The 22,292-nt window shown below is 40.2% G+C and overlaps 1 protein-coding gene across 13 annotated transcripts in view; it reads right to left on the reverse strand.

Moving 5' to 3' along the window:
- The window catches only part of VWA3B (von Willebrand factor A domain containing 3B), a 247,173-nt gene that overhangs the window by 61,583 nt on the left and 163,298 nt on the right, over window positions 1-22,292 (reverse strand). For all 13 annotated transcript variants that reach the window (XR_013389397.1, XR_013389396.1, XR_013389395.1 and 10 more), the window contains one exon: window positions 5,763-5,874. Coding sequence is in view for 9 of the 13 variants with exons in the window: in XM_077915129.1 (XP_077771255.1) it covers window positions 5,763-5,874 (112 nt within the window). In the remaining 4 variants the exon portion in view is untranslated. The remainder of the gene's footprint in view (window positions 1-5,762; window positions 5,875-22,292) is intronic.

The raw sequence follows: 22,292 nt of genomic DNA on the forward strand, positions 1-22,292 counted from the left end.
TTGCAACAACCTTTTTAGCTCCTTCCATTGTTTTCTTCTCTGCAGAAGGGGGACCTTGTTTACCTGCAGAAGTTAGTGCAGTGTCTCCCAACGTAATGTTAGAACCAGCCTCACCGTGTGGACAGCCTGGCTGGCTGTGCTCTGGGAGCTGTAGGACTAAGAGCTGGCCTGTTGAGTTATGGCTCAGCCTCTGCATTTGCTCCTTCTCCAACTAATTAAGGAGTTGCTATCATTTCTAAGTCCTGATTCAATATCGGTATCTAATTTTGTTCGTGTGCTGCAGCTTCTCTTTGTCCTCACCCCAGAGAGGTGAGACCATGTCTCCTCACTCTGAAATGTCTCCGGGAACCATTTCAGGGGTCTGGGGTTCCTCCTAGTGGATGCTTGGTGATTGCAGACACCTTCCTTGGTACAGGTTGGGCTCCCTACCTCGGCCGGAGGGCTCTCCTGTACTCAGGCTGGAGAAGAGGGAATGTGCCCCTGTGGAGACCCTCAGCAAAAATGTGGCCCATTCTCAGTGGTCAGAAGACTGCAGAAATACTCCAAGTCGGTAGGTCAGTTCATTCAGTGAGAGATGTGGGAAGAGTTCTTAATCTTTACTCCAAACAGGAATTTCTCAGGCTGGAGACTGGATCTTTTACTTCTGACTGTAAGAGCTTTCTGATATGCACAGCCCAACTTCAATTCCATCTCCCAAAAAAGGCTTTAGCTTTGCTTCACCAAAAGCAGTATCTCTCTACCTGCCCCATTCCACTGAAAGTCATTCTTGTGCATCTACTACTCATATTTTCTCCTTCCTTCAGCCTCAGAGGTTTCCTTTCTTCCCCTGGGCTAATGTTTGCCTCTTTGAATTGCTGTTAGGGTTTTTAAACTGACAAAGTTTTTTAATTGCAAGCAGCAACTGTGACCCCCAAGAGAGGACAGGAGTTGTTTCTATCTTTTAAGAGAAGTGCTCACATGAGAGAAAAAACTCTTTATGCAATTCACATTTCCAATTTAGAAAATATTGTACATTACCATATTTAATCTACACAACAATCTTATGGAGGTTCTAATTGTTTTAATCTCATTTGGAAAGATAAAGAAACTGAGGCTCAGAGAACTGCAGGGATTCTAGTCACATGGCTAGTAGAGGAAAAAGGCAGACTTCAAATAAATAAAAATTTGGGATTTTCTGACCCTAACACATTACACCCCAGAAGGTATTCAGCGCCGTCTCCCCGCCTCTGCCACCTGCCTTTTTCTTCCATAGTAACTTGTTTCTCTGGCATAGTGCAGAAATTTTGCAACTCAGACTTTTCATCATCTTGAATTTCCTGAGGTAAATGCTTCTTTTCACTGAAGAACAGGAAGGAGGACCTGATTTTTGCAAATGACTTAAAATAAGGTTCTGAAATTTACCTTCCTCCCTGCCTTTCAGCATCCTGATGAGCCAGACTATTGGCTTGTCACTTCCATTCTGAACAATGCTATCATTCCTTAACTAGATAGATATTTCACACAGACCCTGGAAGAGAGTCAGCCATACAGAAATCCCTGCCCTGATTGCCAAGGACGGCAGCAACAACCAGGCTGGCTCTGCTCCAGTGTGGGCGTGGCCTGAAGCAACAGACACTCTGATCCAGTTATTCCAAAGCCAACCTACCACTGAGGTACATTTCAAAGCCAGATATCTTTCATTAGAAATGTTTAGCAGTGTTCGAACAACAGTTATCAGAAAAAGGAGTTATCGATGATTATCATGCTATACTCCACAAATCTCTATTGACCTTTTTTGCAAGGGAGAAAATAATAACACACAGTGATCAGGTGAGCTCAAGGAGTGCCACTAATGAGGCCAATGAACATCATGTGCCTCTGGATGGGATGCCCTGAGAGGGACACAACAACATGCCATCACTTAGGTAGCAAACTGTCCAGGAATGCACACTCTGATTCTAAGGTAAACTGAAGAACATTCTATAGAGTAATTGATCTTATTCTTAAATAACATCAGTATTATGAAAAATGACAGGAAAGTCTAGAGAATGACTCTAGACTAAAGAAGACAAGGGGATATGTTAACTCAATGTTTACATAATTCCAGACTAGGCTTATTCTAGAGACAAAAAATATAAAGCCATTATTGAGACAATTAACAAAATTGAAATATACAGAAAAAAAGTAGCATAATGTTAAATTTCCTGAATCTTATAACTTTACTATGATTATGTTAATAGCCTTGTTTTTTAAAAGACTATAATACTCTTTTAAAAAAGATTTTATTTATTTATTCATGAGAGGCACAGAGAGAAGGGCAGAGGGAGAAGCAAGCTCCCTGCGGGGAGCCTGATGTAGAACTTGATCCCAGGACCTCAGGATCATGAGCTAAGGCAGACGCTCAACCACTGAGCCACCCAGGTGCCCCAATACCCTAGTTCTTGAGAAACATAGACTGACACATTAAGGAGTAAAGAGGCATGATGATGTTACCTGATCTTAAATAGTTCAGAAAAAATAATATGTATGTGTGGAGATGAGTAGAGAGAAAGAGAATAAAATAAAATAATAAATGTGGTAAAATCAATATGACAAAAGTTAAAAATTGGCAAATCTGTATAAAGAGTATATAAAAGCTCTATTATTCTTTTTTTAAAATTTTTATTTATTTATTCATGATAGACACAGAGAGAGTGAGAGAGAGCGAGCGAGAGAGAGAGAGAGAGAGAGAGGCAGAGACACAGGCAGAGGGAGAAGCAGGCTCCATGCAGGGATCCCGACGTGGGACTCAATCCCGGGACTCCAGGATCGTGTCCCGGGCCAAAGGCAGGCGCCAAACTGCTGAGCCACCCAGGGATCCCCAAGTTCTCTATTATTCTTAAAACTTTTATGTAAGTTTGAAATTATTTTTTATAAAAAAATAACTCTATGGGTTGGGTTGAAATTCCCAATGAAAGATTTACTGACTTTAGAGGGGAGAAGGAACAAAAATCAAGCACCATCTAGGAACACAGGCATGATCATTTGATTTGTCTGAGTCAGTATTGACTAACCAGCCCCTAATCCAACTTACTGATTATATGACTAAATTCAAATGTGTATTTCCTCCACACAGACTTATCTGAGCTTAATCACAGCCACAAATTAACAATTCTCGAATAGCCAGATCCCATGCAACTGTTAGGGGTGTGCACTCTGACTCTAATTGCATATTTAGATTATCTTTTTATTCATGAGAGATACACAGAGAGAGGCAGAGACATAGGCAGAGGGAGAAGCAGGTTCCCTGTGGGGAGCCTGATGTGGGACTCAATCCCAGGACCCCTGGGAACACGCCCTGAGCCAAATGCAGACACTCAACCACTGAGCCACCCAGGTGTCCCTCTAATTGCATATTTAAAGAAAAAAAACAGAACAGGGCAATAATCATTGCTGCCGTGATCTCAGGAATTGCACGTGACCATGTGGTGTTACCTGCTTCCTCTACTTCCTCAGACTGTTAGTAGCAGGTCTTTAGCATTTCTTATCACACAAGAATGGTAAGGAGGAAAAGTTTGAGCTGTTCTACTTTTCTCCAGGACCCTGGCCTGCAAACTAATCCCAAACCCTAATGCAGCCATTTGGAAGCCAGTCCTTTCCTGTACTTCTGTTCAATTGCCAAAATAGCTTCCCACCTCTCTCCAGGGTTCAGAAAATCAAGCAGGGGTGGCCCCCCATAATCACCACCCAGCAAATCTGAGTCCTAGAGAAAGGGAAGGTTTGGGGACCCTGCTCTTGCAAAAATGTGTTTTGTGCCTTGGCCTATGAGCTCATCTCAAATGCTCTGATCCGTATTTAATTACTCTCATCCAGCCAGCTCCAATGCATATCTAGTGAATTTCAAAGAAAATGTCCTAGTTGTCAGTTCTCTACATATGCCTGCTGGAAACCAAAACTCCTGCGAAGTATTTTTTCACACTTAAAAAGAAGATTTAATGAAATTTAATCAATAAAGAATGCTTCTTTTAACTGATGATTGACAGTGCCTATGCAAGACCGGCTATGTTTCTGCCTTTTCATTTTTCTGCTCCATGGATCTTCCTCAGGGCTCTCCCTAAGCTCTCTTTTCCCCCACAGACCTGTCCCATGATATCAATGACACTTATGTGCTGATGTCTCAAAAATCTCTATCTCCAGACAGATTTCCTCTTGAGACTCTAGATCGTTAACTTTAACTGCTTTTCTGACAACTTCAGCAATTGGAAGCAATTCAAAAGGAAACCTGTCTGAAGACAGATTTTTGAGATATCAACACATAAGTAGTGCACCTACAATTCATCATGTCACAGACACATCATTATCTTCCTGTGCATACCAACATGTCCTGTTGGTACCACTATCTATCATATGGCCCAAACCAGGGACCGGAGGGACATTCCAACCCACTCCTTATCCACTCTTCCCACAATGAGAGAGAGTTTCTGTGAGCTTCAAGTGTGATGATGTTCTTCCCTGCTTTCCATGTGGCTCCCCAGTGAAGTCCAAACTTCTTAGAACATGAACTTTTATGAATGGCCCCGTACTTCCCTCTCTGAAGACCTTTATTATTTTCTCCCCTTTCTTTGCTTTCTGGGTTCTAGTCGTAATCTGTTTTATTTCTCTAGATATAAAATGTTTTTTTTTCCATCTCTAGCTACATATCACTTTTACTGTCCACAAGGCTCTCACTTGAACTTCACCTGGCTGATTCCTTCAGGATCACATGTCCCAGAAACTCTTGGGAAAAGCTCTCAGGTCTAGCCACACTGGACCTTTCCACCAACATGCCATATGCACCCCAGCCTCAGGACTCTGTCTCTGTACTATTGTTCCCTCTACTTAGGACTCTTCCCCCAGGGGTGTCTGGGTGGCTCAGTAGGTTAAGCATCTGACCCTTGACTTCAGCTCAGGTCATGATCTCAGGGTCCTAGGGTAGAGCCTCACATCCGGAGGATTGTTCAGCATGGAGTCTGTTTGAGGATTCTCTCTCTCCCTCTCCCTGTGCCCCACCCCTGCTCGTGCTCCCTCACTCTCAAATAAATAAATCTTAAAAAAAAAAAAAAGACTCTTTTCCCCCAGATAATCTTATTCACACATTGCCTTCCTTCCCCAGAAGTTCTTCATTGGCCACCATATTTAAAATTGCACCCTTCGGGACGCCTGGGTGGCTCAGGATGTGATCGCAGAGTTCTGGGATCATGTCTTGCATCGGGCGCCCCACAGAGAGCCTGCTTCTCCCTCTGCCTATGTGTCTGCCTCTCTTTCTGTCTCTCCCATGAATAAATAAATAAAATCTTTAAGTAAAAAAAAAATAAATAAATAAAATAAAATTGCAGCCTTTACCTTGACATTCTCAATTCCCTTTGTAGCTTGATTTTTCTTTATAGCATTGTATCTGACACACTATATATTTGTTTGCTTGCTTGTCTGTCTCCCTTACTAGAATATAAGCTCCGTGAAGACAAGAATTTTCATTTGTTTGCTCACTACACCAAACCAGCACTTTAGGCATACTACATACATAGAACTAGATGTATAGTACAATATTTTAATTAAACAAATAAAAGATTAAAATATATACATTTTCTGACTCTTTTTTCCCCCACAAATATAGGTAGAAACCCCATCATCATTTCATTTTAGAAATGGAATATCTTAGTACAGCCCATGAAATGTCAGTGTTCTGGGGAAAACACAGTTTGATAACTTTGGGTCCCTGATAATCATATTATTTAACAAAGAAATATTACAAAAGAAAATATTACCTGGAAAATAAAAGCCATTTTCATCACATCTTGCAATAACTTTCTGACCTTTGAGAGGATCCAATTTTTTTGATTTCGTTTTCTTTGTTGGATTTCCTTGAACTTTTTGTTGCTAAAAAAATATAAAACATTAATTAATAATTGATTTAAAGAGATCAACACAGACCATCACAGATACAAGGTAGCTTGAGATTATCTATTGAGAACTGCACTATCAAAATATACAGAAGTATAACCACTCTGGAATACTTTCTATGTTATTGGGAATAGGCTTTTAAAACATATATATAAAACCTGAGTGGCTCTGTCAATTAAGCATCTGACTTCGGGTCAGGTCATGATCTTAGGGTCCTGAGATTGAGCCCTGTGTTGAGCCTCATGTGGGTCTCCCCATTCAGCAGGGAGTCTGCCTGTCCCTCTGCTCCTACTCCCTGTGCATGCTCTCTATCAAATAAATAAATATTTTTTAAAAACCATGGATTTATGAACTGATATATGGGAACCAATGCCCATAAAAAGTGAGACATATTTGCAATCTAAACTTACTCAAATTTTGGGATCCCTGGGTGGCGCAGCGGTTTAGCGCCTGCCTTTGGCCCAGGGCGCGATCCTGGAGACCCGGGATCGAATCCCATATCGGGCTCCTGGTGCATGGAGCCTGCTTCTCTCTCTGCCTATGTCTCCGCCTCTCTCTCTCTCTCTGACTATCATAAATAAATAAAAATTAAAAAAATAAATAAATAAACTTACTCAAATTTTGTTAAAACACAAAAAAGTGAACCTTTTCCAGAGAATTTAAATAGGATCCAGGGTCTTTATACATAATATTCAATATATCCAGCAAACAATCCAAAATACAACATACTTTTAAAAAGCAAGCAAATATGACCAATTCTAAAGTTAAAAGGTGATTAGTAGGGACATCTGGGTTGCTCAGTGTTTGAGCAAATGCCTTTGGCTCAGGTCATAATCCTGGAGTCCTGGGATCAAGTCCCACATCAGGCTCCCTGTAGGGAGCCTGCTTCTCTCTCCATCTATGTCTCTGCCTCTCTCTCTGTGTCTCTCATGAATAAATAAAATCTTAAAAAAGAAAAAAAGAGTTTGAAAAAAATTTTTAAAAAGGTGATCAGTAGATCATAACACTGAGATCAGATAAAGACTTTAAATCAGCAATTATAACCATGGTCATGTGGTTGAATACTCTTGAGATGAGTGGTAAGGTAGTTGTTTTCAGCAGAGAAATATAAACTATAAAAAAAATGAAAGTCTTAGAAGTAAGAAACGCAATGTCTGGAAGGGCTCAATAGCAGAACTGATATGACAGAAGAAAAAAGCCTGAAAACAAATCAACAGAAATGATCCACTCTGAAAAATACAGAGGAAAAAGATGTTTAAAAATGAGCAAGGTTCTTCCTGTTCAAATAATCTGTCCAAAGCCCAGCTCAGTTATAATCTCTCCAGAAGATTTTACCCACAGGCAATTTCAGTAAAAGCAAATGAAAGGACCACTCTCTAATTTCCAAACAGTACCGTATGAGTCAAGGCTTGAAGTGAATGTCATGCTGTGTTCACTACATGAAGAAATCGGTAGCATTATTTTGATTTGTAGAGTCTAACTCTAAAATCCTATTTTCTTTTTTTTATAATAATAAATTTATTTTTTATTGGTGTTCAATTTGCCAACATACAGAATAACACCCAGTGCTCATCCCATCAAGTGCCCCCCTCAGTGCCCATCACCCATCCACCCCCATCCCCTGCCCTCCTCCCCTTCCATCACCCCCAGCTCGTTTCCCAGAGTCTTTATGTTCTGTCTCCCTTTCTGATATTTCCTACCCATTTCTTCTCCCTTCCCTTCTATTCCTTTTCACTATTATTTATATTCCCCAAATGAATGAGAACATATAATGTTTGTCCTTCTCCGATTGACTCATTTCACTCAGCATAATACCCTCCAGTTCCATCCATGTTGAAGCAAATGGTGGGTATGTATACAATGTAATATTACTCAGCCATTAGAAATGACGAATACCCACTTTTTTTTTTTACTATTTTCTTTTTTAAAATTTTTAAAAAATATTTATTTATTTATTTATTTATTTATTTATTTATTTATTTATTTATTTATGAATGATACATAGAGAGAGAGAGAGAGAGGCAGAGACACAGGAGGAGGGAGAAGCAGGCTCCATGCCGGGAGCCCGACGCAGGACCCCATCCCGGGACTCCAGGACCACGCCTTGGGCCAAAGGCAGGCACTAAACCGCTGAGCCACCCAGAGATCCCCTAAAATCCTATTTTCTATGCTTGTTAAACTCATCATTAATAGAAAGACCCAATTCCTGCCACCCTCCACTCCCCCTAAAACTCCAAAGCCTCCATTACATCATCTAGAACAGTCAATATTTTTAATTCCCAATAAATGTGAGGACCATTGCTGGAGGATTGGAGAGATGCACTCCAGGAAACACAGAGGAGAAGGAAAGGCCAGTTATTATCCCAATACCAAACCAGACAAAGATACAAGAAAAGGAAAGTATAGACCTATATCCCTCATGAATATAGATGCAAAAATCTATTTGCAAGTAACTCCAGCGACATACAAGAAGGATTGTACACAACAACCAAGTATCCCAAGAATGCAAAGCTGATTTAACATCCACAAATCAAAGTGATACACTACATTACTAGAATAAAGGACAAAAGCTGTATTATTTTAATGTATGGAGAAAGAGCATTTGACAAAATCCAACACCTTTTCATGAAAAGACTTTCAATAAGGTGGGAATAGGAGGGAACTTCCTCACCTTGGTGAAAAGCATCTATGAAAAGCCGACAGTAAACATGATCCTTAATGGTGAAAGAATGAATGATTTCCCCTTAAGACCAGAAAGGAGGCAAAGAACTCAGCCACTCCTATACATTGTATTTGAGGTTCCAGCCAGTGCAATCAGGCAAGAAAAAAATAAAGGCATCCAGATTGGAAAGAATAAATAAACTGTCTTTATCTAGGAATGATATGATCTTCTATGTAGAAAACTCTAAGGAATCCACCCAACAACTACTAGAATTAATTAACAAGTTCAGTAGGATGTCATGATATGAGACAAATATGCAAAAAAAAATCAATTGTATTTCTATGTACCAGCTATGAACAATCTGAAAATAAAATAATTCCATTTATAACAGCATCAAAAAGAGTAGAATACTTAGGATTAAATTTAAGTGAAAGACCTATACACTGAAAACTATGAAACATTGCTAAGAGACTGTCTTTTTTTCAGTGGATAGTCTTTCCTGCTTTGTCAAATATTAGTTGACCATAAAGTTGAGGGGTCCACTTCTGGATTCTCTATTCTGTTCCATTGATCTGTGTCTGTTTTTGTGCCAATACCACACTGTCTTGAGAACCACAGCTTTGTAGTACAACCTGAAATCTGGCATCATGATGCCCCCAGCTCTAGTTTTCTTTTTTAATATTCCCCTGGCTATTCAGGGTCTTTTCTGATTCCACACAAATATTAAGATGATTTGTTCCAACTCTCTGAAGAAAGTCCATGGTGTTTTGATAGGGATTGCATTAAATGTGTAAATTGCCCTGGGTAACATTGACATTTTCACAATATTAATTCTTCCAATCCATCCCAGTAATTGCACTGCTGGGGATATACCCCAAAGACACAGATGCAGTGAAATGCCAGAACACCTGCACCCCAATGTTTATAGCAGCAATGTCCACAATAGTCAAACTGCGGAAGGAGCCTTGGTGTCCATCAAAAGATGAATGGATAAAGAATATTTGGTCTATGTATACAATGGAATATTACTCAGCCATTAGAAATGACAAATAACCCACCATTTGCTTCAATGTGGATGGAACTGGAGGGTATTAGGCTGAGTGAAATAAGTCAATCGGAGAAGGACAAACATTATATGGTCTCATTCATTTGGGGAATATAAAAATTAGTGAAAGGGAATAAAGGGAAAGGAGAGAAAATGAGTAAAAATATCAGTGACGGTGACAAAACATGAGACACACCTAACTCTGGGAAACGAACAAGGGGTGGTAGAAAGGGAGGTGGGCGGGGGGTGGGGGTGACTGGGTGATGGGCACTGATGGGGGCACTTGGCGGGATGCACTCAGTGTTATGCTATATGTTGGCAAATTGAACTGCAATAAAAAAAAAAAACATTGCTAAGAGAAATTAAAGGTCTAATGAGTGACATATCATGTTAATGGATTGGAAGCCTTGATATTGTTAATAGTCGTTTTTCCCAAACAGACCTATAGATCGAATATAATTCATATCAAGATCTCAGTAAGTTTTTTGTAGAAATTGAGATACTAAAATTATAAGTGCCAAAAAGGGGGCACCTGGGTGGCTCTGTTGATTAAGTGTCTGCCTTTGGCCCAGGTCATGATCCCAGGGTCCTGGGATCAAGCCACACATTGGGCTCCTTGCTCAGTGGGGAGCCTGCTTCTCCCTCTCTCTCTGCCTGACTTTCCCTCCACTTATGCATGGTCTCTGTCAAATAAATAAAATCTTTTTAAAAATAAATAAAAGTGCCAAAACAATGTGGAAAAAGAACATATATTTATAGGATTTATATTTCTTGATTTCAAAACTTGTTATCAAGAAAGTGCAGTACTGACATGAGGATAGTCTTATCGTCACTGGAATAGTAGTCAGAGTCCAGAAACAAATGTCTACATTTATGGTCAATTGATTTTCAATACTTCTGGGAAATTTTTTGTAATTTCTTTTAAAATTAAACATGAACTTACTATATGCCCCAGAAATACCATTATTAGATATCTAGTCAAGAAAAATGAAAACTTATACCACACAGAGACTTGTATGTATTCATATCAGTATTATTCACAATAATGAAAAAGTAGAAATAATCCAAATGTCCATTAACTGGGGAAAAAGGATAAACAAAATGTCATATATCCATACAATGAAATATTATTCAACCACTTATATGAAGAATGCACAGAAAAGGCAAATTTATAGAAATAGAAATTAATTGTTATCTGGAATTGGGAGTGCAGAGATGATTGTAAATGGGCAGGAGGGATCTTTCTGGGATGATGGAAATATTCTGAAACTGGATTTGGTGGGTGTTGACAGCTTTGTCAGTTTTACTGAAATTTACCTACGTGAAGTAGGTAAATTTTACAATATGAAACTCAAATTTCCATATATCTGTGTTTTTTTAAAAAGGTAAAAATAGACAATCATTTATTTCTGGTTTGTTTTATGAGCTGTTCAGGGTGTTTTTGCATACAGTGGGCTGAATGAATGAATGAGCACACAACCTTCTGAACTTATTCTTAAAAGATAAACCAAAAAGGTCTATTTTCTTCAGATCACTACATTGTGAAATGGGGGATTTTTCCTTAGATTTGTTTCATTAAAAAGAAATTTCCTGACCATTAACTTACTAATACTTGGTTTTCTCAATGAAATGAGTCCTCCATCCTAATCAGAGTGCCCCCATGACATCATTCTCTAGCTTCTTCTTTTCACAGATCATCAAATGTCCCTCTCCTCCACAATATAAAGTGCTTCTACATGCTTTTTGATGTCACTTTTTTGCAATGGTATAGCTATATTTCAAATAAAGCCTTCAATGCATATTTTATGCATCCATATACTGGTCTTCAGTTAAGGAAGACTCTAATTTATGAAAACAATTGACTATAAACATTTAAATAACTTCAGAAACTCTGAACACAATTTGCTCTTGGGTCACTATTCATGTTCAGTACAATTTGGGCTCTGGAAATAAGTAGGCTCATTTTCCTGGTGCCCTGATGTTACCGGATTTTGTTGCAGGCATCTAACATTTGGATCTGTTTAGAGATGCTTTTTAGGTTCATCAAAAGAAGTGGGAGTATGGTTTATCTGGGCAGATGAAAACATAGAGCCAGGGCCTCAGAAGTAATGAAATAATGAACCAAAGGAGTTAAGGGCTCTTGAAGGAACTGTGGGATATTAACAAGACTTCACACCTGTGCAGGTTGTGGCCTATGCAGCCATGGATACAAATGTAAGCTGAATACCACTCTTCTATTTATGATGCTCCATTTTCACCTGATTTTGCTGGAGTTCCTCCATCCTCATGGAATGTCTATTTTTACCGATGCAGTTATTATGTCAAAGAGAATGCCCCAACATCACTGGGGCATATAGTGAATATTACCTATTTGTTTCTGGGCTTTTACTCAGATGAGAAACCTAAGTAATCCTTCCCACGGGAGCTTCAGAATGACCTACTGCAGTCGGAGATGGCCTTAAAGGGCAGAAGCTGGACCAAGAGACAGGAGAAATAGGACCAACTGCTGGCTAGTTGGCTGTGTGACTTTGCAATCTTTTAACATTTTTGGGGCTTTAATTTCTGCATAAGTAAAGAGATGGTACAAACTAAATGACTTCTAATATCTCCTAATTCATATTTCTGTCCAGAAGAATCTAGGCCTTACTAGACCTTTTTCTGCACTACTGGAGAAACTGTGAGACCATGTATATACAAAGACTAGGACACTAGCATGATATCTTTTTTTGCAGTTTTTTTAACCTAAGGGCAATGCAATAACCAGAACCGTGAACATGAGTAGCACGATATTCCATCATAATACTCCAAAGAGATGCCCATACTAGTTTCCTATAATCATTTCCTCAGTGGAAATCTCCAGGTAAAATATTCTCATTACTGATAGAAGTTAGAATCTTGGGAATCTGAAACATGCCAAGTTAAATCAGCTGTTGTTTAAAAACATCACCTCTACATACAGTTTAACTTATAAACCCACCTTGCTTCATATCACACTGTCCACATCACAGACCAAGCAACCATGGAGGTCACCAGACAGCCTCTCCACCTCCAGATGGATAACATCCTGATTTCCAAAAAGATGTCCACGTTGATCCCAGAAAGGCAACTTCCCCCCTTCAGATTTCATCAACATAAGAGATAAGCCACTTACTAGAATCTATGCCTAGATATATTTAAAAGTTCTAAATGAGTAAAATCACATCATGTAACTAGCCCCCTTTATCTCTAGATTCCAAATATTGATTTTGGAGTATTGATAAAAATGCTTTCTATATTTTCATAGGTACAAACCTGTGAAGTCAATGGCCTGAAATCATCAGAGAGCTTTTTTTTTTCTCTCTATAGTTGTCACTCACTTCCCAATTCAACTAATATAGAATCATCATTTACTCTGTGAAGACCTTCCCTGGATGGGCAACAAAATTAACAGTAGCAACACAGAGTGCTATCATGTTCATTTTTCACACCTTGAAAACTGCCATCTGAGAAAATGCCTGGCTGAAAAATATCAACTACTTCAAATTACTCATATACCTATGGGTTCACCTGAAAGGACCATTATAGAACTAAAGAGCTTTGTACACGCAACACATTTACTCTGCTTTTGAGTCCAACTGTTACTACTATTGGCAATAATTCATTTCTGGTTGTTTCTACAACATGTAGCTTTATGGAAGGAACTATTCACTGTACCCTCAATGATTCATTCATATCCTTACAAAACCAATTCAGCTACACCACAGGTTAAGTAGAATAGCCATGGGAAAGCAAACTTATACGGCCAACTTTAGTACAATGGTTCATTCCATAGAAACATGACACTGGTTTGCCAAGATGGAAAGACAGCAATAAGGGCAGCTAGACACACCATCATCTCTTCAGCCACGATGTTGAAAGCACCTTTCCAGAAAGATGATGTGCCACAATTTTTTAATCTTGCCAAAGATTTTAGAGATACTGTACAGCCGTGTCTTTTCCTGGCATGCTTTATCTATGCACATATAAAATACAACATGTTATTGAGTTTTTTGGGTTTTTATTCCTTTTTTAAAAAATTAGTTCCAGAGACAGAATTTAGTGATTCATCAGTTGCATATAACATCCAGTGCTCATTACATCAAGTGCCCTCTTTAATGCCTAGTTACCTAATTCCCCCTCCCACTTCCCCTCCAGCAACCCTCAGTTTATTTCCTAGACTTCACCATTTCTTATGGTTTGCCTCCCTCTCAATTTTCCTCTTATTTTTCTTTCCCTTCTCCTATGTTCATCTGTTTTGTTTCTTAAATTCCACATATGACTGAAATCACATGATATTTGTCCTTCTTGACTGACTTATTTCACAAAGAAATCTACGGAAGACAAGTCAGAAGGGGGTAGAGAGTGAAAACAAAAATGCTACCAACAAATAAGGCAACATATATCTAGGCTTAGGTGCATGAGAACAGTTGCATGCTAGTCTCAGTGTGGAGGTCAGATGGGCAATGATGCTGGCCACTGGATAACTTGATTTTGCCTTGTTTCCAAAATTTAGAGAATCCAATTCATTTCTTTGTCAGATTCAATTACCAGGCGATGTAGAGCAAGATCAAAAATGGAGCCACCTTCCTTTCATTTATTATTTAATTTCGAGGTCATGCTCTCAGGTTTGCATTAGTGGGACATTGAAGTTACTAAATGTTTGATGCTTTAAAATTTTCCACTTGACAATGTGCTTCCACATTAGGTATAGAGAGCATTTCTACAACTTAACTAGAACTAGTCTTTGGTTCCAAATCTTGTTTTGAAACCACTACTAGATTTTTTTTTGCCCCAAATCAAGGAACTGCTGACACCCAGCAGCTCCAGCATGCTTCTCTCTCCATGTTTTCTCTTTAAGACCAATTAAAGTCTGTGACTGCTGTAATCAAGATAATACTCATAGTATCATCAAAGGTTTTGACCTTTCCTCTCTCTAGGATACCTAAATATAAGACCAGAACATTTGCAAACCGTCTCTGTAAATAATTCAACTCCCTTTAAAATCGTAGTGAAAAGGACAAGGCCAGCCTGGGCATTTGCTGACCTTCACTATCTCTGTTCTCATTCAGATTTAGAGGAGTTTCCTTGACCCTGAGATTATCTAGGATCTGCATCCCTTTTAAAAACAGGTTCTGGAAAGAGAATGAGGAGGCCTTATAGGAAAATGTGTATCACGAGTGGCCAACTCCTGCCCAGCCCCTCTTGGTCATGGAGTGATCACCCAAGTAAATGAGTCTGAGAGCTTCATGTGCTTCCCTTCCCAGGGCATTTGCATTTTAAAAGGAGGCAAACCATCATGCCAAAGGAGTGAAGCTCTGCCTTGGCCCTGCCCTTCTGATAAGGAAGTTAAGTCTTCTTGTAAGACCTCTCAGGAGCACAGCAGGTCAGCACTGGGGCCCACAGGGACACTAAGGATACTGCATATGAATCCACAGCTTAAGGGGAACGCTGTGGCCAGGCAGACATGCAGAGAGGATTATCACCCCCTTGAAGGAGTCTTGGACACCTAGCCTTGCTTTAAAATCCAAACAGGGGTGGTAGAAGGGGAGGAGGGCGGGGGGTGGGAGTGATTGGGTGACGGGCACTGGGGGTTATTCTGTATGTTGGTAAATTGAACACCAATAAAAAATAAATTAAAAAAAAATAAAATCTTTAAAAAAAATAAAAATAAAATTTAATATAAAAAATAAATAAATAAAAAAAATAAAATCCAAACAGGGGGTTGGGGCATGCTTTCCTGGAGTTGTTTTCCTCTGTCTTCCTTGGGGAATAGTATAACTTTGGAAAACACAACACAAGAAACACACATCTCCAGAAATTAGATGCAATTTTCACTTTCCTCTCCTGAGGCCTGCTTCCTGAGCAGATCACAGATTGCCTGGCTTTAGCACTCCCTCTAGTTTGTGGTTCTTTGCTGTGTGTGGCTCCTCAGAAAGCACAGGAAACCAATCACAGGATGGAACTCTGAACCACAAAACCATCCTCTGCTCCCTAATACCACGCAGTGCTGGGCTATGGAGCTAACCACTCTGAAAGTAAAATCTCCAACAAACCTTGATCAATTGCAACTCAAAGGGCTTTTGTGGGGAAAAAAAAAAAAAAAGATTGCTTTTCTTCTTCTTCTACTCCTCCTTCTCCTCCCTCTCCCCCTACTTCTTCTTTCTTTGGTAGTGGCAAGGAACCTAATATATATGCGTTAGACGCTGCATAAAATTATTTCCCTAGTGAAGAGCAAACCTATAACATCATCTCAAGGAATATTTCTTCATTGCTCTTTCTGGGAAAAATCAAAGACAAAAATGTGAAATGTTTTAAATATTTAAATCTGAAAATCACCACAGCCTTGTCATCTGTAATTCGGATGCTACTGATTCAATTATCCATATGTTGCTGCTCCAGAGAGAAACAAAAGCCAGATACTGGAGTTACTTTTGTATCCCTGCCTGAAGTGTGGACCATAACCAGCTATCTACTATATACAAGTATGTATCTCACACAAGGCTATAATATAAAAATAAATGCTGGGCCTTTAAGAAAACTTCTCAAGACATCTTTGTGGCTGGCTGCTCTGGTCCACCCACCTGCTCCTAAATCCATTCTGCCCTGCCCTGCTCCATGCCCCAGGAAGCTGACCTCCATGGATTATCTGATTTATTTCCCTTGCTGGCTGGCTTCTGGACATGGTGAGCCAATGGCAGCAGGTGGTCAGAGGGCAGCAGGAGGAGGAAAGACTGGGGTGTTGGTTTCATGCTTCTTCTCTGACCTTTGTCTCTCTAGAATGACCTCCTACTCCTGCTAGTGAACTTAGCTCTCAGAGGGCTCCAGGAGCACCATTTCCTTCTACCCTTTCAAGTCTAGGGGTGATGACAACTTCCTGCTATTGCTGTGACTGGGGGCCCCAAATCCCATTGGCTGCCTTAAACCTATATCCACCTTTATGAGCAGCCCACTGCATTAATGTTTCTTCACTTGAACTGACTGAAAGGGATTCTGTTTCCTGCCTGGACCCTACTGATAAGCCCTCCACACTCCGTTCTCCTCCAGATGGGGAAGTCAATAACCATCCCTAAACCTTGAGGGTAGAGAAAAAACCTAGTGGCAGGACAATGTTGAGGTCTGCTCAGCTAAAACCTCCAGCAAAGAGGGTTGTCTTTAGCTTTAGAAGAATGAAAAGACAATCTGGCTGTTATTTTTGTCACCTCGGGGATTCCCTAGAGCTGACACCCTTCTTCCCATGCCTGAACATCAGGATCCTAGACATAAAACTTTTGAGATAATATTTAAATTTGGTGTGAGTTTTTTTTCCCCTTCTTTCAATTTCCTCCAGTGATTGGTACTCTAGGGTCTTAACTCCAGCTAACTGGCACAGTCACGAGGCTGGTGGCACTCTCCCTTTAGCACTCTGTCCTGTCCAATCAGTGCCCCTTGTTGTCTCTGAGACTTCAGCTCCACCCGGCTACACCTCCCACCATCACCCCTCAAGAGCCTATTTGAGGTCTCCAGGTGTTAACTCACCTCCAAGGTGCTCGTCTGAATGTGCATGTGTCATTCCTTCTGTGATGGCAACATCACAGATGCACAACCCAGACTTGTTAATTCTCTGCCCTCCCACCAGGAGATCTTATGTGCTGCTAAGAACAATTCACAGTCACCAGAGTCAGCCTTCCTACCAGACTCTGGGATCAGGAGAACAGACTCAAGTTTTCCCAGTAAATGAGGAAGGCTGCCTAGTTGTAAAGGGTAATGGTGGGAGGTCTCCCTTCTCCCTTTAAAGGACAAGGCCAGCCTGGAGCATTTGCTGACCTTAAAGAGGAAATACTAAGAATTGTAAAATGCAAGAATGACAATGGGTCCAACCATTATTTAGGAGCAAAGATAACAGTTCTACTCACTCTGACTCCATTTTATACAACTCAAAATTTAAATCTCTCTCTAAATCTTCCCAACCAACTTTCTCTTATACAAAGTCACTGTTTTCCTGACGATGTTTTCCAGCCCCAAAGGTCTCTCTCCTTCTCTCATTCTTCTAGTCCCACCTCACCTAGCCTCACTTGTATCCTCACCAGCACTCTCCTGGATTAGTTTTTCATGGAGTGGAGCACTCAATGCACCATCCCTAAAGACCATGGATTCCAGACTTCTTGCTGGTCACAACTTGGAGAAATAAACATGTGTGGCCACCTGTGTAGATCCATTCCCAAGAACTCTTTTAGGGTTGTTTACAGATGCTTCACAGGATTTTCTGCCTCCAAATTTTCCAAGGAAGTCAGGGTTATAAGTGTGAAGAGCCTGCTGGGTCTTTCTGGGCCTGAGTTCTATGGGATTTGCTCTGGAGAATAATCCTTATTTAGTAAGGATATGTTGTAGGATAGAATGGCTGGGCTGCCTATACCAGATTCCCGGGAAAAACTATGGAAGGTTAATTATAATTCAGATGACCAGAGGTGATTTCCACCTTAGTACAATTCTGACTGGCAAATGATGGTAAAATTTGTAATCATGACAATAAGAAGGGTGTGAACGGAGGGAGTTTTCAAGGGGAATTTAAAATTTCATACTTCAGAATTTTCCTTTCATTACGTGGTCTGTGAACCAAGCACCTGTCTCTAGGGACACCACGAAACTAGTGGGTTATGGAAATAGGGTAAGCAATTCTTCAGCCATGCACAACTGTGACCATGGTGGGCAGAGCAGGTGGGATGATAGTTCTCCCCTCAGGTTTGATCCTGGGGACAACATAGGACTGTCAGTCAAAGCCTGAGTGGAAAAAGCAAGGTACAGGTGACCCTAACATCATCATATTTTGCCACTTCTCACCACATCTGATCCTCACCAACAGAAAAATCACAAAGCTGTCCCAAACTCAGGAACCAGTGGAATGACTACATATCAGAGAACCAAAGACATCCAGACTGCATGACATGCCCTGGTGTGGATTAAGTAGAGGAAAGTGACCACTGGCCACTTCCTTCTGTGTGTGGGCATTTCCAATTGGATCCCCATTCCTAACAAACTTTGATCACCTTTTGTCACATGTTATCAATAAATTCCAGAGGACCTTAATAAATAACTGACGGTTTCTTGCTCTCCAATTTACAATCATTCATCAGAATCTTTGGCCTTTGCCAAAAGAATTTATAATCAGACTATATTTATATATGAATCAAAAATATAAATATAAAAATGACTTTCATCTGTGATGAATTTTCACCCTAGGTCATATAAGCCCTTGCAATCTTGAGCTTTGGTCCCAACCAATATTTTTTCACAACAGGAGAGCAAGACCTGTTAGTGGGTCATAAAGTCAAGCCAGTGGGGTATGGCAGATATAGAATTAAAATATCTCATAATGATCACACATGGTGAGAAGTATCATTTTAAGAAAGTAATATACAAGATATCTCACTGCTAAGGGCTATGCTAAGAGTGGAAAGGACTCTGAAGATAAGATGCCAAGTGTGAAAGCCATCCCCCCACCTCAATTCATTACCTGTGGATAACTGTGCTGGGCATATGGACGCTTCCCAGAACAGACTTTGGGAGCTTTGCACACCCTGTGTGCTGACAGGGCAGTGAAGGGGAAACTTTAGCCCCTGACCAAGAAGGGGGCAGCAGTGGGACCCATCAATACCATTATACACACTAAATGTCTTGTCTCACTCTGGCTCATCCTCAAGTTCCTCAAGCTCATGTTTCAAGTTCATGCCAATAGTTCCTCATCTATTTCTCCTTCCCTTCTCTCTGAAGATCTTGAAACAAAAGCTTCACTTCTTATACCCGCTTTCTTCAGTTCTACCCACTCCTTCACCCACTGCAAACTAGCTTCTGCTCTCAGAATTCTATGAAATTATTCTAAGATCACTAATGATCTTCTTGCCAAATCAAATGGCTTGGAGACATCCTTCTGTATGACTTTTCAAAACTCCTCCATAAAAACTTGAACAATGGATTTAGCAGTAGTGGGTCATACATGTTGAGTGCATTTACTGTTGAGCTCTTGGGGCTGCATGCTGCTCTAAGCATACTATGTGCATTATCTAGCAACCACCTTAAGGTAGGTGCTTTTTCTATTTTAAAGATGAGGAAACTAGGCTTAGGGGCCTAAATAAGGCCACAGAGCTAGAAACTTGCAGCGCTGAAACTGCACGCAGGCCTGTGACTCCAAATCCAGGGTTTTCTTCGTCTCTGCTTGGGCTCTCACATCATGCACTCTACCCTGAACCCTCTGGCTCCTCTAACTTTCTTGTCTTCATTCTTTCCACTGTCTATTTTTTTCTCACTACCTCAGATGACCTTCAAACTATCTCAACTCAGACTTCTCTTCTAAGCTCCAAACATGTGGCCTTTCTCACCTGGATACCCCAGGGACACCTAAGAATCAAGAGGAAAGTGAATTACCTTTCCCAGAAAATATGTTCTTCCTCTTATTCATTCTTTCATTCAGTCATTTGAATACTTATGAATGTCTACAAGGTACCAAACACTTTCTAGGCACTGGGAATGCCTAGAATAAAATGGACCAAGGCCACCTTCATTCTAGTAGAGAAGATAGATCATAAACAAACAAGTACATAATGTCAAGTGAATTGTGCTGTGAAAAGAACAAAAATGTGGCCAGGGGTTAGAGAATGACAAGGTGATTAGATTGGGCTGCCCAGGGAACATCTGTCTCTGAGGAGCAGAGATGAAGAGTTAACAGTGCTTGTTTCTCCCATGTCCAAGACAGAAAGTTTTTGGGCATCCTCAGCTTTGCTTTGCGGTTCAGCCCGCACATTCACTTTCTACGAGCTCATATCTCTTTTCTCTATTTCTTCCTCACTGTTCTGGCTTGGCTCAAGGACTCAACACTGCTCAACAGAGTTTTGCACCCAGTCTGGGTCTTTCCCTCCTACACTGGGCCTCATCCTGCTGTCAGAATACAAATCTGTTAATGTCTTCCACTTGCTGAAAACTCTTCCCTGGGTTTCCATTTCCTAAGAGAATTCCACATCCCTTGTATTCTGGTGCCATCTTCCCTTTCCTATCTTATGTTCTGCTATATCCCTGATGAACATGCCATGCTCATCCCACCTCCCTGCCTTTGCATAGGCCATTTCTTTCACTCAGAACATTTTGCACACCCAAACCCTTAAATCCTATACATCATTCCAGATCAAATTTAACTATCCCCTTTGTGGAGCCTCCTCCAACTACCCAGTTCACTTTTCCCCACCTTCCAATTGGTCTATGTGTATGCCTCTGTTTTCACATTTATAATCCTCTGCTATAAGGATCTGGGTTCCATTTATTCAATAAATGGTTGTCAAGTGTCCACCATGTGCCATTCTCAGTTGGCTACAAAAAATGTGAAACAAGGGATGCCGGGTGGCTCAGCAGTTGAGTGTCTGCCTTCAGCTCAGGGTGTGATCCTGGAATCCTGGGGTCAAGTCCCACATTGGGCTCCCTGCATGGAGCCTGCTTCTCCCTCTGCCTATGTCTTTGCCTTTCTCTGTGTCTCTCATGAATAAATAAATAAAATCTTAAAAAAAAAAAAAAGGCCAAACAAGGTCTTAGCTCTCATGGATGTTACATTCTGTTCCAATACATCTTCACCAAGCTGGACCCATGTCTTCAATGCAGTTAATAAACCCCATATTGTGTCCATTGTATATTATCACCTTGGGGGGCCCCCAAGTAGAGAGAAAAGATTGAGACAGGCTCTTCACTGCCTGAGGTCACCTGTGCCAAGCATAGAATCTGACCTGTGATAAGAAATGAACAAGTATTTTTGGATAAAGAAATGATATAAAGTATTTTTATTCCCACTTTGTGGTTAAGATAATAAAAAAATAGAACAATTAAATTCATATCTCATGAACAATGAACTTTTGATTCCCAGGATTCCAGACAAATCAAGTAGAACACACTATTGTTATTCTGAATTACAAGAGCTGTTTTTTTTTTTTTTTGCAAAACTTCCCATTTTTAAATTTAATATAAAGTATAGAAAAAAAATAATGCTAGCAAAATCTGCTGTTAGGCACTGTCTCTATAGTTCAGTTTGGGCAAGTCCCTCATTTGGGACTTGTACTGGTCTTTCTTCCTGACTAGAATATAGGTGGGATGTGGTTGTCTGTTTAGGTACTTTTAGTACCTAGAATAGTGCTTGGCACCTTGCAGGAACTCATAAGTATGTCAGTGAAAAAATAAAAGAACAGAGAAGAGGCATGATGAAAAGACGAGCAGATTTTCAGGGACAGGGAGTTAATTCACTTGTCTTCTTGACTTTTGGGTGCCCACAGGGCATCCAGTGAGGGCCAACAGATAGCCAGATATTTGGAGGCATCAGATGGTGCCTCCCAAGGGAATACTAAACAATTCTTTGGGGAAGTTATTTTGTTTGAATAACATTAATAGCCATGAGATATTTTGTGATAAAATATTTGCATTCTGCACAAAAGACATAGTTTTCTACAATGGAGGGGGAAAGTGAGATTTGTTGGAGAAAAAACTAAAGAAAAACAGAGTCAAAACAGAATCAAAGAATCCAGAGCAGCAAATACAGAATTTAAAATCAAGCAAAGCCAGTATCACTTAGCAATGACTGAAACCGAAATGATGAAACTCTAAGGTCAGTTCTTTGGTATATATTTTGGGAATATATAGTGAATATACCAAAATTACACAGAA

The sequence above is a fragment of the Canis aureus genome, chromosome 11 (genome assembly GCF_053574225.1).
Source record: "Canis aureus isolate CA01 chromosome 11, VMU_Caureus_v.1.0, whole genome shotgun sequence".
Lineage (NCBI taxonomy): Eukaryota > Metazoa > Chordata > Mammalia > Carnivora > Canidae > Canis > Canis aureus.